The 19,691-nt window shown below is 36.3% G+C and overlaps 1 protein-coding gene across 1 annotated transcript in view; it reads right to left on the reverse strand.

The window, feature by feature from the left end:
• Nucleotides 1–6,356: 6,356 nt before the first annotated feature.
• Nucleotides 6,357–19,691, reverse strand: part of PolG2 (DNA polymerase subunit gamma-2, mitochondrial) — a 35,339-nt gene continuing 22,004 nt past the window's right edge. The window contains exons 2-4 of the mRNA XM_090398281.1: nt 19,144–19,240; nt 11,304–11,386; nt 6,357–6,490 (exon numbers count right to left, since the gene is read on the reverse strand). Coding sequence (XP_090254407.1) covers nt 11,327–11,386; nt 19,144–19,240 — 157 coding nt within the window. The 3' untranslated portion in view covers nt 6,357–6,490; nt 11,304–11,326. The remainder of the gene's footprint in view (nt 6,491–11,303; nt 11,387–19,143; nt 19,241–19,691) is intronic.

The following is a 19,691-nucleotide window of genomic DNA, read 5'->3' on the forward strand; positions in this document are numbered from 1 at the left end:
GGTATAGGTAGAAGGCCAACTGGAGATGGCAGGATAAGTTTAGGCAATATAGATGAACTAATAAGAGAAGTTGGTGGTACAGGAGCAATTATAAGTGATGGTGTCAGTTTTGGTGGTTTAAGACCAGGACTACAAACAGGACAGGGTGGAATAGTTTCTGGAGGAATAGGAAGAACACCAATAATAGTTGGTGACAGAACAAGACCTGTAGGAGTAAGTAGAAGACCAATTGAAGCTGGTGGTTTAAGACCAGGATTACAAAGAGGAGATGGTATGATGTATGGCAGTATTGGAAGAAAGCCAATATGGGGTGGTCGAACAAGCACTGGTGATATTAGTCAAGGAAAAATAAGAGATGATGCTGGTACAGTAAGAGGTACAACACAAGCAATTGTTGGTGTACATGACACTAAAACAGGACTTATAAGAGGGGATGCTCGCATAACATCTGGGGGAATAAGAAGGCCTGTTTTAGATGGTGGACGTCTAACTGATATTATCCAAAGAGAGTCACCAATGAGAACAGGATTAAAAACAGAACACAGAAGTATAACAAAAGGACAAATTCAAGCTGCTGGTATAACTCCAGGACAAAGTGAAGTAGGAAGAATACCAGTTTTAGATGGCATTAGTCCAATTGATATTGGTGATGTAGCAGGAGGAGGAATAATTAGACGACCGATTCAAGCTGGTGGTTTAAGACCAGGACTACAAACAGGACAGGGTGGAATAGTTTCTGGAGGAATAAGGACACCACCAATAATAACTGGTGACAGAAGAAGGCCTGCAGAAGGAATAATCAGAGGTGATCATATAAGTATAGAACCAATTCAAGCTGGTGGTTTAAGACCAGGACTACAAACAGGACAGGGTGGAATAGGAACACCACCAATAATAATTGGTGACAGAAGAAGACCTGCAGATGATGTAAGTTCAACTGATACTGGTTATTTAGGAATAAGTGGTGTATATTCAGATGGTAGTATAGGAGAAGGAATAATTAAAGGTGATGAGATAAGCAGAGGACCAATTCAAGCTGGTGGTTTAAGAGCAGGACAGGGTGGAATAGTTTCTGGAGGAATAGGGACACCACCAGTAATAGCTGGTGACAGAAGGCCTGTAGAAGGAATAATCAGAGGACCAATTCAAGCTGGTGGACTACAAACAGAACAGCGTGGAATAGGAACACCACCAATAATAATTGGTGACAGAAGAAGGCCTGCAGATGATGCAAGTTCAACTGATACTGGTCATTTAGGAATAAGTGGTGTATATTCAGATGGTAGTATAGGAATAATTAAAGGTGATGAGATAAGCAGAGGACCAATTCAAGCTGGTGGTTTAAGAGCAGGACAGGGTGGAATAGTTTCTGGAGGAATAGAGACACCACCAATAATAGCTGGTGACAGAAGAAGACCTGTAGAAGGAATAATTAGAAGTGATGATATAAGCAGAGGGCCAATTCAAGCTGGTGGTTTAAGAGCAGGACAGGATGGAATAGTTTCTGGAGGAATAGAGACACCACCAATAATAGCTGGTGACAGAAGACGACCTGTAGAAGGAATAATTAGAAGTGATGATATAAGCAGAGGGCCAATTCAAGCTGGTGGGTTAAGACCAGGAGTACAAAGAGGACAGGGTGGAGGAATAAGACCACCACCAATAATAGATGGTGAGAGAAGAAGGCCTGCAGAAGGAATAATTAGAGGTGATGATTTAAGCAGAGAACCAATTCAAGCTGGTGGCTTAAGACCAAGACAGGGTGGAATAGGAAGAACACCAATAATAGTTGGTGATAGAAAGTGGCCAGTAGACGATGTAAGTTCAACTGATACTGGTCATTTAGGAATAAGCGGTGTACATTCATATGGTAGTATGGGAAGAGGAATAATTAGTGGTGATGATATAAGCAGAAGACTGATTCAAGCTGGTGGTTTAAAACCAGGACAGAGTGGCACAGTTTCTGATGAAATAGGAAGACCACCAATTACAGGTGGTAGTATAAGAGGGATAACTACTGGCCCTATTCGAGGTAGTCGTATAGAACAGGGACTCAAAGCAGCAGAGGGTGGCATGATGTCTGGTGGAATAGGAAAAGTACCAATAGCAACTGATAGAGGAAGAAAGCCTGATCTTGCAAGTCCATTTGATAGGCAGCTTGGAATGGAACCAATGTGGGATGGTGGTGATGTACCTTCAGATGATATTGGTGAAGGATTAATAAGAGAATATGGTGGTCTGAGGAGAGCAGGAATAATTAGAGGTGATGGCATAAGCCCAGGACAAGGTGGCACACAAAGATTACCAATATTAGTTGGTGACATACAAAGGCCAGTTTTACATGGTGTGGGTTTAACTGATACTGGGCAGCCAAGAAGAGAGCTAATTCTGGATGGTGGTGGTAGCAGCATGGAAGCAGGATTTAGAGGTGATACAAATTCAGGATTAAAAAGAGAAGGTGGTACTACAGTTTCTGGTGAAATAAGAAGAGTACCAATAACCACTGGTGACACAGAAAGAAGGCATACTGCAGATGGTATACTGGTCCCTGAAAGAAAACAGATAGTAAATGCTGGTATAGGTGCTAGTGATATGGGAAGAGGACCTCTTATAAGTTCAGTTGATGTTGGCCATGGTGGTAAAAGAAGACCAATTCAGGATGGTACTATAGTAAGAGAAGGTGGAGGAATAATCAGAAGTGATAGTACAGGTCCAATTGATGCAAAACCAGGATCACAAAGAGATGGCGGTCCAGGACTAAGAAGAGAAGATGATGGAATACTTGCTGGCAGAACAGGAAGAATACCTATAACATCAGCAGGTGACAGACGAACAAGTCATAGAGTAGATGGTGTTCATCCAGCTGATACTGCCTATGGTGATATTAGTGAAGGATTAATAACAGGATATGGTGGTACAGGGAGAGGAATAATTAGCGGTAGTGCAGGTCCAGGATTTCAAACAATAGATGGCATTATTACACCAGCTGGTGACATAGGTCCAGCTGATATTAGTACTATAAGAAGAGCACCATTCTGGCACAGTAGTAAGAGTCCAGATGACATTGATGAAGGAGTAATCAGAGGATCTACTGCAGTGGGTTCAGATGATATAACACAGTCAGGTATCAGAGATGGTTATATAATAAAACCAGTTGCAGATGTTAGCATAGATACTACTGGAAAAAGAAGGGAAGGAATTAGGAGTCGCACAGCAAGTGGAAGATTTCAAGGTGATGCAGGTTCTGGACCAATTAGGGATGGCACTGCTGTACCTAGACAACATGACCTACTTAAAGGTCCATTAAGAAAGGACAGTCTTGGTGCAGTACCAGGTACAGGTTCAATCAGCACCAGTTTACCAATAGCTCATGGTGATCTAAGCAGAGTCCCAGAGCCAGGAAAAGATACTAAAAAAAGCATAAGCAGTTTTGATTCAGGTGGCACTTGGATAAATAGTCCAGACCAAATCAGAGGTACAACTCCTGGTACTATATGTACAAATGATCAAAATGGCATCAGGCGCAGTGGTCCTGATACCATTCATGTAGCTAGGAAAGAAATCATTAAAGATCATGTTCCAATTGACCAGACTGATTATGACGTTAGTCCAATACAGCCAGACAGAGATGATGTAAAGTACATTACAGGTTTAAGAGTCAGGCAGGGAGGATCAGGTAAAATAGGCAGCACCCACTTAAGAGAGCCAAGTGGAGTGCAAGATCATGTCACACATAGCAGCACTGAAAGATTTATTCCAAGTAGAGTAGAAACAGACCAGCCACAAGTTATAAGTAGAGTCAGTCCAAGTGGTATAACTGGTACTAGAGGTGGACTTAGGTTTGAGCATGATAAGATAAAACTTAAACCTGCAGTAACTGGTATGCAACGTTTCGGAGAAAGAATACGTGGTGGTCTGATTGTTTCAACTGTATCCGGAAAGATAATGACAGACAGTGGTGTTACATATACTGCAGAGAAGAGACCTGTCACTTTTTCTGGCCTTCCAACACAGTTATTACCAACAGATAAAAAAACTAGTGGACAGGTGACTACACCTACAGATAAGCATGTTACATTCTATGGATACTCTCAAGATTTTAAGCCAATTCCATCAGGGACCAGTAAACATCCCTCATCTGGGTCTGCATTTGATCATAGCACTAAAAGTGCATTACTTACTGGAAAAAAGGAATTTACTCCAATAATCTTTCATGATACTTCCATTGATCATCTGCCCCGAGAAGCAAGTGCTCATTCAGGTCCTTCACAGCCATCTTCATTATCACCCTCTGATAATTTCAAACTAGTTCCTCTACCAGAGCATGATAGTATAAATACACAGCATGCTGTAACTCCAGCAGCTAGGAGCCCCAGTCACTTAAGTCACCAAACTCTTGCACCATTCCTTGGCATTCCATCAACGTTTGGAAGTCGTCTCGGAAAACCTTCTCCTCATGCTCCAGAACTCATATCAGTAATTAAGGGACCAGCAACAACAACAGTTCCTACACAAAGACCAGTGCTAGCTTCAGGAATAGCTAGCACTACAGGCATAATGCAAACTGGAATGCGACCAGAATCGTTTATTCCAGTTTTACTTACAGATGATAGCAAAGAGGGAAGAGGTTTGCATATCACAACCAAATCAGTACCCCTGACATCTTATGATACAGCTGTTAGGGATTCAAGTGGAAAGCCAGTCACTTATACTACACATCCAGGCTTTATAGATGTATTTTCTATTGAGGAGCATGCAGCTATTCCTGGTCTCCATCAACCAACAGTAAAAGAGGACATTTTCCATAAAACAAAATCTACTTCACCAACACTCGCATCACATGACAGCCTAGGAAAACCCAGAGGAAGGGGAAGTATATTGCCTCTTCCTTCACCCATGCACTACGATGTTTATGAAACTCCACATTCCATAGGAAAACCACTTGCAATCAACATTCCAAGCATTATACCAGATGGCATAACAACTACTTTACATGAAGATGACTTTGTTCCAAAGGCCATCCCACAATTACATGACACAGAACTAAAACCTGGTGCTTTATCACGAGGAAAAGAAATTTTTGGAGGTCGCAAGACTGCCAGTGCACCTATAACTACTCTACAAGACAATATTCCTCCTCGCATTACATTACCAGGCAGCATGCAACCATTAAAAGATCTTCAACCTGGTATTCCTTATCCAGATGTTAGTACAGACAGAAATGTCCCAAGCAGATATAGAGAGCAGTCAAAGGCAAAAATTCACATTAGCAGAATTCCATCCAGCACTCTGCCTGTATCTCCTTATGTTCCTATAGTATCTCCAGAAAGTATAGGGATCACTTTACCTGCTCCAGATTCTGCAAGGCAGTTATCTTCTGAGAGCCTACCAGGTCAGCATACCTCAGGCTCTATAGTGATCCCTCCTATTCCCAGAACTCACCCAGACAATCTCATTTCTAGGACCCTCCAGACTGATTATGGAATAGACATACAAGCAAAGCCTGAAACTGGAAGAGTACTTCCTTCACCTCCTTCTCACACCACAAAAACTATTCTACCAAAGCAAGTTCTCACTTCACCAAAAGACAGTAGAATTTTTATAGAAAAGGAGCCTATACCACTATTACCATCACACGATGGGAGGGTTTTACATCCAGAATCACTACCTAACGCACAGCATTTACCCTTAACTAGAACTCATTTGGATAACATTCAAAATGGTTTTGTTCGAGATGAAAAATTATTGGTGAAAGAAAAAAAACCTGAAAGCATAGATTCATTCTCACCAACACATCGAAGATTGTCTCCTGAAGGAGAGAGAACATTCCACCTTCCACATACGCATCTATCAAGGGCCAGAATATCACCTCAACTTGGAAGGGAAGCAGAAAGAATACCAGGAGTCGTTATAGGGTCTAAAAATGGTATACAGGATGTCAATCTCCCTATATCACAAGTGGAAAGAGGAAGAATTTCCTCGCCAAGACTTGTTGAACAACCAAATGGCAGCAGAACTCGAATAAACAGACCAGTTCAACCTTCACGATTTGGTGGAAGGCAGAGTCCTGAGCTTCCTCAAACTACAAATGGATTAGAAAGAGAAGTGCTAAGAAATCAAACTCAATTTTCAAATGTGCATGTTCCATTGTTACATAGACGGCAAAGACCAGATGAAAGAAAAATATTAGATGGAGAAACTAGAGAACTACAAAGAAAACCCATTTCCATAGCATCAAATGCATTGTCTTTGTCTGACTTTCCTATAGGTGAGACTGCAGATAATTTGGTTCCTGGAGTTGCCTGTACACGGCCAGGACTTTTCCACCATCCCGAAGATTGCAATAAATTCTATGAGTGCTATTGGGACAAATGGATACAAAAATACACACTGCATATCTTTGAATGCCCTGTGAAGTTGGTATTTGATGACAGACTGTTTGGCTGCAGCTCACCAGGCTGGGGTAGTCCATGTCTAAAGGGTGAATGAACTAAAAGGAAAATAGTGATGTAATATAGTACTGCATAATTATTTTATATGTTTTTAAAAAAAGTGACATTAACATGCATAAGTACAAGGCCTAAAACTTAAGTTATATTTTACTTTCAATGCTAATGCTCAAAATATATAATTTATGTCATTAGATTTAAGTGAATCAAAATACTTCTTTTTTAAAACTGAAATCAAGAAATATAAATATTAAGGCTCAGGAAACAAATTAAGATTTCTTTATATGAATACTAATGATAAAAACATTTAATCACATGTAACATTTATTCTAGATGTCATTGCCTATCCAAAGAAATAGACAAACCTAATCTGAAATATTATTTCATTATCGTTCAATCAAATATTGACAACAGTGCAAGCATAAAAGATGTTTCAACAGCACTGAGATGCATCTCAATTTTTTTTTTATTAAAAAAAATGTTTTTTTTTATAATTCTAATAACGTGAATTATAAAAACATAAAGACATGCATATAAAAATTTCTTTCAGTTAGCAGACATTTCTATTCCAGTTTTATTACATATCAATGTGTCAAACATTAAAAAATCGACATAAATCAGTACATAACAAAAAAAAAGGGTAATATTTTAAATACGTGTTTAAGACTTCCTATCATAAAGTAATTCATAACATTTTTAGTAGTTTCATAAAACAGTAATAAATAGCAAATTACAAACCACAGGAATGCCATGTTCATTTATTTCACAGTTTACCTCAGCGAAGAATAAAATGAAGTAACCCTAAAAAGCTGCACCTTATCAAAAACATAAAATTTCATGCAATAATTTACCCATTATTAAACATTTCCTGGGACCTGGATACAATGAATGATTTAACTAGTCAGATAATAATAGGTTCACTCTTAAGATACGGCATAAGTAATTAATGAATATTGTGGATTCTTTAAATTTCTGTAATTGCTATATAAAACGTAATCACTGAAACTTTCAGTAATAGTTATTTATGCTAAAAAAAAAAAGTATAAAAACTGTTTTTCAGAAGGGAAGAAACGCCATGTGTAATTATTTACTAAACGAGCACACCATCCCTAGTGTTATTTGAATTTGTTACTGAAATGTTTATGTGAATGTAATGTGTTTATCATATGTTGGTAATAAAAGGATAGTAAATTAATTTATTATATAAATATTCATTGAAGTACTTCAGAATTGTGTTATATAAAAGACTGCTGTAATGAATGTAAAACACCTAGTTCAGTAATATACATATATAATGTAATCTGTGAAAAGGCTCAAAGACAACTGAAAATAAAATATTTTTATTTATTTTATTTTTTTAAAAAAAGGAGAAATTACTTAAATTTACCAGTGCATATGATGTATTGCAATTTCTAGAACTAAGCACTTTTTTTTTTCATGTAAAATAATATTTCATTCATTCATTTAATAGCAAAGACCCAAGAACAAATTAATTAAAAATACAGTATTTTTTGAATCAACTTAAACTGCAACATACATTTTTATAAAAAAAAACAGGTCAAAATACCTGTCAGACAGAATTAAGTAGAATGAGGGAAGAATTACTGATGAACGTCCATGTGACAAAGAGGTGTGAATCAGCAAAAGTAGTAATTAATCAACCTAAATGCACTGAATCAAACATTTTTAAAAGGGCTATAAGGAAAATGTGGAACAGCATTTTACGGTTGGATGGATCTGCAATTTGCATATGGTTAAGTTATTCAGAGTAAAGAGAGAACATAGTTTCTTGCATGCTGAAGAAGAAATGTATGTATATACCAAGAGAGATGATGATTAAAGTTACTCCAGGGAGAGAGTATTATCAAAGATAAAGGAGAAAGAGAGAGTTTTTTTGTTTTAAGTGGAGTCAAGTTTCAGTATTTTTTTCATGTTATCATGAAAAAATGGTTGTATAGCTGGATGTTTTGGAATTATGTCATGAATCAACCAATTCTGTAATGAAGGTTCACCAGGAACGTATTTGATTATACTGAACTTGAAATTTATTCACAATTCTAGCAATATCAAAATATACTTGAACAACAAATTCCACTCATCCACCACTTTCCATGTAAAGTTACTCCTTAATTCCTTGTTCATAACACCCTCATGCAACTTCCTTAGATGACCTCTCATTCTTTCCCTCCTGTCTCTCAGTCTATAGATATTTAAATTAATATGGAAGATCAAAGAATGTCTTCCAGATTAAATCTCTTTGCCAAATTGAACATCTCCATCATACTATCTTTTATGTATTCACATTCCAGAGTTCCTGATATTGACTTAATCACATATTTTCATCACACTGCAAACCAGATGATGAAATTTGTACAGAGCAGCACATATGTGGTCTGGTCAAGGCCTTGAACAGTGATAAGACTACAACCACCTCCTTATCTCTACATGTGCTACTTTATACAGTATGATGTCTTCATAATACTTACAATGCGCATTCCGAACCTCAGAACCAAAGAGTTAAAGCTGTTGTTAACTTGCCTTTTTAACATGAGTCATATATAAGTTCCAAAGGAAGAGGGCAAAATTGTTCCACTTCATAAAAGGAGTGATTAGAGAAAGGCTTCGAATTATAGCTAATCTGCTTTTCTGGAGTTGTGGTCAACGTGTTAGAGAGGACCAGAATTCAACACTCAGTTGACAGTAGTAAAATTCTCTTTAATGGCCAGCATAGGTTTGCTAAAGGAAGATAGTGTTTTAGTGATCCGATTACTTATTATAACAAGATGACAAATGCACAACAGTAGCATATTTAGATTTCACAAAGGTCTTCAATAGATTGCCACATGACAAGCTGGTAATTAAATCGGAAGATGAGGTTGGATGACAGATTAATGCATTGGACTGGAGACTGGCTGTCTGTTAGGTATCAACAAGTTGTGTATGGGAAAGCAATATTCCAGGAGAGGAAAATCTCTAGTCATGTGCATCAGAAGTCTGTTTTGGGGCCATTGTTGTCTAATTTATATGTAAATGATACTGAATGGCTTGAATGGTGTAGATGATGCCAAGTTGGGAGGGGGGGGGTAGAACATGTTTTGTAGCCTTGCAGGAGGCCTTGACTAGACTGGGTGAGCATGTGGGGGATATCAGTTCAATGCAAATGTTTAAAATTTGGAAAACAACAGTGGGATGCAAAGTACAAGATTAGTGGTGATATTTTAGAGGAGGTGGAGTAGATGAAGGGTCTGGGGGCAATGGTGAATAGGAACCTGCAACCTCCTTATCGGCACTTGCAAGCTTTGCCTGTGATTAGAACATTATGTAGGCTATTTCTCAAACCACCCAGCACTAACGTGGAATTCTTCTTTTTCATCATTGATAGCCCTTTCTTTCAAGATTGCAAAGAGACTTAATGTTTTTTGATTTAATAAGATCAATTCTTAGCAGGATACGTTTTTGGTTACAATCTTCAATCCGTGTACAAAGAAGTCTCTCTAATTCAATCATTATAATATTTTGCTGAATACAAAGTATTATCTATTTTGCTTAAAATACATAATTAGTATTATGTATTTTAAAATTGCTCTTATAGTTGATTCTCCCATTTTTGTGTTCTTGTCTTATCTTCGCTCTGGACTTGTTCACTTTCTTTATTATTTCAAATTTTTCCCCCAATGAGATTACTTTTCGAATCATTTTCACTCTTTCACTCACTAATTCCTCATGATGAAAGGTTGGGAAAATACTTTGCAATTATTTCCTTAAAGGAAGTACGAGATATGATCAGGAAAATGCTATGTAATTAGCAGACGACATAAATTTTCACAGTAAAAATTTGGAACATTGTATATATACAATTTGGAAGTAGTGTAGTATGCCATTAAAAATAGCTTTGTAAAACGTTTTAAATCAGTAACTAAATTATTTCATTCTGGTGAGTGATGTTTTAAAATAGTTAGCCATAAAAAATGTATAGATAGAAAAATTTTTAAAATCTGTAACATTGTTACTATATATGTTACTGTAACTGTAACATATATAGGCGCACTAATTTTATTTGGGTATCGAAAAAAAATGATGCACTAATCGGGGGCGCATTAATCGAGGGATTACTGTATATGACAAGTCACATAGCATGAAATGTAATATGTTTAAAACAGACTATCCAATTACAACTATTTTTAAATTTAACATAACTAGCAATGCCCACAAACTAGTGCATGAAAAGCGAAGAGAATTATTTCATGACAGCAGATGAAATCACAGATGCTGACAGCAACTTATATCTCTACTGGTACCTATATGCTTCAACACCTACCAGGAGGAGAAATAGCAACTGAACATAAATACACTGACATGCAGCATCAGAAGGAGGAAAGAACTTTTATGAAGTTTCTGCATACATGAGACTATTAAAAAATTTGTTTGTTTCTCAATAATTAAAAGTGAAATAATTGCATACAAAAATTATAAATAAAATCACTGAATTAAGCTTAACTTATTCTCAGTATTCTCCTAGTTTCAGTGATAATGCATTTGGTGCTACTTCCCAATGTAACTTTTATTATCATTATTACTGTTAATATTACTATTATATTAAATGATAATATATGAGCGTTAGACTGGGTTGTTTTAAATTAGGCTGAGGCAACTGTGCTGACTGTTAACTACTCGAGTGAAGACAATTTTTACAGAATAAATCGCAGTGATTGCAGGACGCTATTAGAAAGTGACTGACTGGAAACATGCCTGAATGTAGTACAGATGGTTTGCTTTAAGATATACCTTAAACAAATACATTTCAAAAAATACTACCATTTTAAATATTCTGCAAATAGAAGAAGCACAACTTACTTATTTAAAATGTATAGGAATATTCATCTGATACCAAGGTAATTTTTCAGGGTAGATATTATTTCTGTTACATGGATTTGCTCCTAAAAAAAAAAAAATCAAGAGTGATGAAACAGACTTACAAATATAAATAAATTTAAAAACTTCATGTATATAAAATACATTAATATATACAAAGCCTTTATGTAATGATTACTGTTCGTGCTGAATAAAAAATCAACACATGGAAAAGAAAGATGTCAGAGTTCTTTTATATCTAGTTATAAAAATGATTGTATAATCACTTAAAAGCTAGAAAACTATGAGGAGACCTTGACATACCTTAAAAGGAATGCAGACAACCAGTCAGCATGTTTTGAAATCTCTTTTAGTAAAGGACCATTTCCAATATAAGAAATATTACTTAAATTATAGTTTACTATATTCGGCATGAAACTCTGAGTTTCTTATTCGGTTTTGAAACAATGTGGGATTTAACATCACCTTAATTTAAATAAAAGAAATATTACTACTATTATATTGAATGATAATATAGGAGAGTTAGACTGGGTTGTTTCAAATTAGGCTGACTGTTAACTACAGGTTCTATTTTATGTGAACTATGGATTATTGCCTTATTATTTCTGAAAGAGAATGTATGTATGTAGAATTCTGCTGATATGATTTTATGTAATTCTTCTGATTGAATTTAATTGGCTAGTAAAGGAGAAACAGTTGTTTTGAGTTAGCACATGCTTAGAATGTGAACGGCTATGACATGAAGAGAAACCTGTAAACGCAGTTAATTGGAAAATGAAAGTAAACTTGGGAGAAAGCTTGGGGACAATGAAGAGGCCGGTTGTGTGTAAAAAGGCGGGTGGAGATATGCAAAAATCGACAAGGAATAAAAAGGCATTAAAAACTACCTCTATGGAATTCTAATATTATGATAGATTCCTAATGATTAGAGGAAGAATACTGCAGAGCTGAAGTCAATACATAGTGGAAAATAAGGAATTAGTACATGATGTAAATCCAATGTGTCAAGACTTATGTAGCTCTGGGTTTAATATTTTAGTTAACATAGTGAAGATTTCTTTGAATTGTGTTTCCTCATGATAACCAAGTTAACAGGAATTTTGAAAATGTACCTAAGTAAATTCAATGTGCTGAAGTTAAAACCCGGTAAGACTTATCCTTTTTACATCCAGTGTGAAGCAATGAAAGTTAGTTCTGCCTAAATTATCTTAACACTAGCTGTGGCATTGAACTATAAATAGTCAAGGAATAAAGCACTAAAGTGTTCCCCCCTTGAATTGTAAACTGCCTTGTAATTCAATTAAGTGTTTATAGACTAGAAGTGAATTAGAGAAGCCAACTATAAGAATATTTGTTGTTAGTTCTGGAACTTTGAACTGTGAGAACTATTTTCTATTAATCGACAGAATATAGTGAACTGAAAGTTGAATGTTTGATACCTAGTGCATTATATCTACTCTGAATACTAGAACTAAATCGACGTGTAGAAGATATGATTTGTCTCATCGAATAGAGACAAGTTGTGATAGAAATACTTATCTCTTGAATAATAAGATCTAAGACTTTGGCTTTAAAACCTAACTGAAAAGTTACCTGTATCTCAGATATTTTGGATTTGTTCATTTGCATTATCTTGTTTAGAAAGCTATACTTAGATGTATAACTGAGAGGAGACCTCCACATAGCCTTTAAAGGAATGCGGAGAACCGACCAGGGCTTCTGACCTAATGTCCAATCCTCACCTTCTCGTGGTGCACCCTGTTGGGTATCTACTTTGATACTGAACGAACGAGGATGGGCTGGCAATTTGGGATTTAGCCGACCAAATTGTATTCTTATTGGTTAAACCAAAATAAAAAATGATGGTACAACATGACAAAATTTCATGCCGGCTGGGGCGTCGCCCGGTTAAACAAGGCCCCCGTTGTTTTCGCCAGGGAACCAGGGCGAACAGCGAAAAGTCAGCTACTGGAACAAATCTGAAAACAAACCCCAACTCAACATCACCAGAGTTAAAGATCGGTACTATCAACGTAAGAAGCCTGAATGGCAAAGAAATGGAGCTAGCTGAGGAATTAGATAAGTACCAGATCGACATAATAGGAGTGACTGAAACAAAAAAGACCAAAACTGGTGAGATCTTTCTGAGCAATAAATACAAAATGTTATATTCAGGCAATGACAATCAAGGAAAAGAAGGAGTAGCCATAGTATTCAACACAAAATACGAGGCTAATCTTCTTGAATGGCAGTCAGTCTCAAGTAGAGTAATGTGGGCAAATATGAGAATGGGGAACTGGACAATGAGACTTATTTGTGCCTATGGTCCCACAGAAGGTTCTACTAAGGTAGAAGTGGAGGAATTTTTTGAAGCTTTAGAAAAAGCAACTGACACAATGAAAAAGGAAAAGTTGGTCCTTGTTGGGGATCTAAATAGTAGAGTAGGAAATGATTGTGAGACATACAAAAATATTTTGGGAAAATTTGGAGAAAAGAGCAAAGCTAATAATAATGGCAAATATCTGTTAGATTTCTGCTCAGGACATGGACTGGTTATTACTAACACCATGTTCCAACATAAAAATGTGCACAAATTCACATGGAGAGAAGAGGCTAGGAATAAGAAAAGTCTCATTGACTATGTTATTGTTGATAGTGATGTTTTCTCCCTGGTGCAGGACACCAGAGTGTACAGAGGATTTGAAATTGGAAGTGATCACTATTTAGTCTTGAGCAGGATAAAATTGAATTTCATATTGAAAAGAATAACATGTAAGAAAGTTTTAAAGCGAATAAAAGTTGAGCAGCTCTCAGATGTAAACTGTAGACTAAAATACAGAAATATTATTGAAAAGAAAATGAAAGAGTTTGAGAACAGGAATCAAACCTTGGAGATTCAGTGGCAAACTCTGAAGGAAACATTGATTGATTCTGCCAGAGAGGCATGTGGTGAGGTTGTGTGCAAAGATAAAAAAATCAGAACTCCCTGGTGGACACAGGAAGTTAAAGAGGCAGTGAAGGAAAAGAAGAAAGCATATCAAAAGTTCCTGGCAAATAAGTCAGCTCTTACTCTTACGGAATACAGAGACAAATGTAAGAAAGCTAAACAGTGTGTAAAACTAGCTAAACAAAAGTCATGGGAGGACTTTGGCAAGAATATAGAAAATAAATATCAAGAAGGTGGCAAAATATTCTGGAGGTTGTTGAAGAAGCTTAGGAATGGAGGAAAGAGTGCTGTAAAAGGAATTAGAGATGATAAAGGTGAAATGAAAACAGGAGAAAAAGATATCCTTGAAGTATGGAGTAATTACTTTGAAAAACTGCTAAATGAAACAAGCAGTGATGACAGCACAGTGATAAAAAACACTGACCAGGCATGCAGTCAGGAATACATATCCATACTTGAAGTAGAAAAAGCCATCAAAGGCTTGAAATGTGGAAAGGCAGCAGGAGTAGATGATATTCGACCAGAAATGCTGAAGTATGGTGGTATAAGAGTCTTACAGTGGCTGCACTGCATAGTTCAGAAAGCCTGGACAGAGGGACGAATTCCCGATGATTGGAGTAGAGCTCTCATAGTACCCATATATAAAAAGGGAAATAAAACTGAATGTGAGAATTACAGAGGTATTTCCCTACTGAGTGTTCCTGGTAAGATCTATGCAAGTATACTTGATAAACGGTTGAGAAGAATTGTGGAAGAAAAGCTTGGTGAAGAACAAGCTGGATTCAGGCCAAATAGAGGCTGTCAGGATCAGATCTTCACTTTACGACAAATAGTCGAGAAAGCATGGGAATATAACAAAGATCTGTATTTAAGTTTTGTCGATTTGGAAAAGGCATATGACAAGGTGCCAAGAGAGAAGCTATTCAATACGCTGCAGTTATATGGTGTCAATGGGGCATTATATCAAGCAATACTTAGTCTTTATTTGAGTTGTGAGTCAGCAGTTAGAATTGAAGGAAGTACAGGAAGATGGTTTAATGTTAAATCTGGTGTGAGACAAGGATGTACATTATCCCCTCTGTTATTCATTATCTATATGGATCACATTATGAAGGAATGTGGTATTAAACCTGATATCAAAATTGGAGATGTTAATGTCAGCTCTTTGCTTTATGCGGATGATGTTATACTTCTAAATAAATCCGCTACAAGTCTGCAAGAGTCTTTGACTAAATTGAATAGCTGTTGTAATAGATATGGTATGAAGGTCAGCAATAAAAAGACAAAGACAATGAAAATAGGCAGAATCATTGAAAATGTCAACTGTGTTGTGAATGGAGAACCTGTGGAACAAGTAAAACATTTCAGCTACTTAGGCACAATTTTTACTGAAGATGGTAAACTAAATATAGAAATAGACAACAGAATCAGCAAAGCTGGTATCGTGGGAAGTCAATTGAATAAATTCATATGGAATAAGAAAGAAATTAGTCGGAACACTAAATTAGCTGTATACAAGACTGTGTTCAAACCAATTTTAACTTATGGATCTGAGAGCTGGGTCAGAAGTAAAACACTTGACCAAAGACTAGAGACCGCAGATATGAGAGTCCTGAGAAAGATTAGAGGCGTGAACAGATGGCATCAATGGCAATATCATATTAAAAATGAGGATATTAGGAAAGAACTTGACATTGTCAGCATCCAGGAATGTGTTAGCAGAGCTAATCTCAGATGGTATGGTCACTTAAATAGAATGGGAGAGGAAATATTAGCAAAACAAGTGTTCTCTGCCAGGTTGGCAGGAAAACGACCCAGAGGAAGACCAAGATATAGGTGGATTGATACGGTACAAAGGGCCTTAGACGATAGAAATATAAGATCTGATAATGTTGGAGTCTTGACAAGTAACAGACTGATTTGGAGGAAAATTGTAGATAGGAAGTTAGTAATGATGTAATTTTTTCATGTAGTACTGTCATATCCTGTACACCCCTTGAGGGTACATGGCAGGAATTTGATGATGATGAATTCAATTTGTTGTTTGCCTGATCTTCATTCATTGCACCGCTCATAAAAATTTATCGGACCTTGCGGAAGCCTTAAAAGATATTAATAACCTCGGCCTGTAAAAAAGTAAGATTGCAAACGTTAGCTGATGATTGATTCCCCTACAATATATAGACTAATTTGAATATAAAGTGGCGCAGGATAATATAAATTTCTTTATATTCGGATCAGTATCAATCAACATCTAACAAATAAAAACGGAATTTTAAAGAAATAACGATAAGTTTGATTAACCAACATAAATGAATCAGTCAGCAAGATAGGACGACACAACAACAGGTCCTTCGTGTGTGTTTCTGGAAGCAGGTGTTTAATCGCAGATCTAATTCTCTTGCTATGACATTTGCACTGCATGAACCTACAGCATTCTCATTTGCTGCTCAATTTACATCCCCTTCCTGGTTGGATTGTCAAACTGCCTGTCTCTTCATATTGATGAATTATTTTCACACTGCATTTGGTGTCACTGGACCTTCTCATTAAGTCTTTAGACATCTGTATTCACGAAGTGCTGCTGTAGCATTTTTCCCATTCCTATAGAACCACTTCACGAGCAAGGCACATTCACTGTAGAGTCTCGCTCCTTTGTTTATACCACCTTATGGCTCACACAGTATACAAAAATTCACTATCTTTACTCACTCACAGTGCCATATTTCCCCTAATGGTAATTTTTTTTTTGTCAAAATCTCTTCCCCATGATCTGTTTGGGGTAACCCACTACGTTTGAGGGACTTTGGTTACAAATTACTTTGAATAGGGATACTTTAATTTGAAACACCCTGTATATTACTTCAATGTTCATCAAAACTTGGATCAGACTACCTTCACTACTATCCTGTTCAGTGGAAGTCTATGTTGGTTGAAAGAAAAGTATCACGTCTGATCTTGATAGCAGATTATCTAATCCTTATCCATTACATATATATACACACATCAGATACCTGAAGACAAAGGAAATGCTATGGTTGTCCTTGACTTAAGATGATCATGACTATAAAGTTAAACAGCTTCTCAACACTGACATTTACTCCATTACGGATCCTACTAGAGAGCTTCAAAATTGCACCAATAACCTTTTAAAAACAACCTACGAATTTAACAGAGAAACCAGATTAACTCTCCATTTTTTTCATCCTCTATATGGGACACCCAAAATTCATAAAGCAGACACACCTCCACATCCAACAGTAGAAGGGATAGATTCTCTGACATATCTTCTTGCCAAACATCTAGCTAAACTACTAAAGGGCCTAACAGGACAATCACCATCCTTTGTTAAAATTTCTGAGCATTTTGTTTCAAGCATCAGTAATATTATTCTTGATGAACATGACATTTTAGCAAGCTTTGATGTGGTTAATTTGTTTGCCAATGTTCCTGATCTACTTGCACTGCTACAAGATAAATTCTCTAAGAAGGTTATGGCACTCCATTGTATTTCATCTGGATACTTCAAATATAAAAATACAATATTGAAATAGTAACTCTGGTCTAGCCATGGACAGTCCTCTTTTGCTAGTTTTAACAAATTTTTATATGGAAACATTTGAGAACAAGGCCCTAGAAGAATACCATCATAAATCAAAATTATGGGAAAGGTGCTTCAATGATATATTCTTAGTCAGGAACCATGGACTACCTTCACTTCTACTTTTTCATGAGTACCTGAATCATCAACACCCTAACATAAAATTCGCCTATGAATTAGACTGTAATGGTTCACTCCCATTTCTAGACCTTTTACTAACCAAAGAATCTGGTAAATTAAAAGTCTCTATATTTCGAAATATAGAGATGACATGTAGAGATATCTACATGTCATGTCCCATCCTTATAGACCTCAAAAATTATTTCCACACTAGGAGCAAGAGCCCACTGACTAATCACTGGCAAGGCTGATCTAGCCAAAGAACTTCAACATTTAAGAAACACTTTCCTCCAAAATGGCTATAATGATCACACTATCTCCAGACTACTCAACAGACATGAGACCAGAGAAATTTCTAATGAAGAAAACAGAGGATTCATCAAGCTTCCATATATGAGCTCTATTTCCTTAAAACTAGCAAAAATACTTAAGGAATATAAAATCAAAGTAGTATTTATTAAGATGAGATCACTTCTCCAATCTGTGAAACCTCGACATAGCCCACTTCAATATCCTGGTGTTTATCGGCTATGGTGTGATTGCAGTCATTCTCCTACAGACAGACAGAAAATTCAATTGAACAACATGTTCGAGATATTGAATATGATAGAAGTGAAGCCTCATCTTTGTCATCACACATGCTCTCTTCAGTTAACCCACAAGACGCTTCACAAATGAGACGTCAAGTTTAATGGGATAAATCAAAACTATTACACTGTTGCTATGATACAACAGAGAGAAAAATCTGGGAGTCTTTGGAAATAGCATCAGATCCTAAACATTAACTTGTCTGAGTACATCCTAGCCTACATTAGTCAAGCACGTTCATGCGAAAATGTATAAACACACAGAACGTTCTGAACAATTAGAAATATTTTTAAAAACATCAGTCTCTTCTATAACTGTATGGTGGTTGTAACCTTTGTTAGTCCTTACTATTTTGTCTACTAGTTTGTATAATTACACCTGAAAAAAGCCTGTGAAATTAGGATGAAACATCATGTTGCCAATTAAAATAAATGTCATCAACTTATTCTGGTGTTCTGCCTTGTAAACATTAGTCACACATTTGCAACTATCAAATATATATTTTAAATACTACTTATATATAAAAAATAAACAGAAATACCATTACTAAAAACTGAAATGCTCACTTTTAATGTCGTATCTCTATTTCTTAAATCAGCAATTCCAGTCTTAAGTGTTGTTTCATTAAGAATAACGGTGTAAAGAATTCCCTGTTCATCTAGTCTAAAAATACAGACATTTAAAAATTAAAATGCAATTTTTTTTAAGCATAGTAGAAACAATTTTTATGGTTATAGCAATTCAGTTATAACAAGAGTTCCCTACATTTGGAAAAGAATTTTAAATATGTTTAACTAACTGATCATTTCTCAGGGATTCACACCTTGTGAGTACAGGAATGGCAACCCCAAGGAACTTGATGTTGGACTATGCCTTATTTCAAATAACAGAAATCTTACATTATCTGTAGGTTGGTTCCTACTCTTCTTTCTGACTTCTCTTTCTTTCCCCTCTTCATTTGTCCCTCCCAGAGCTATTTGAGTAATCAAAGGCTAGGAGTGAATCTTTCCTATACTGCTGAATTTATTACACTAAGCAGTGGGAGTATGCATTCTCTCCCCAGGTACTTGTCCCACCTTAATTGTGGACACTGTAACTGATTCTTGGGACCCAG

The sequence above is a fragment of the Typopeltis vanoorti genome, chromosome 9, assembly GCF_054136105.1.
Source record: "Typopeltis vanoorti isolate ZY-2024b chromosome 9, IOZ_Tvanoo_1.0, whole genome shotgun sequence".
NCBI classification, from domain to species: domain Eukaryota; kingdom Metazoa; phylum Arthropoda; class Arachnida; order Uropygi; family Thelyphonidae; genus Typopeltis; species Typopeltis vanoorti.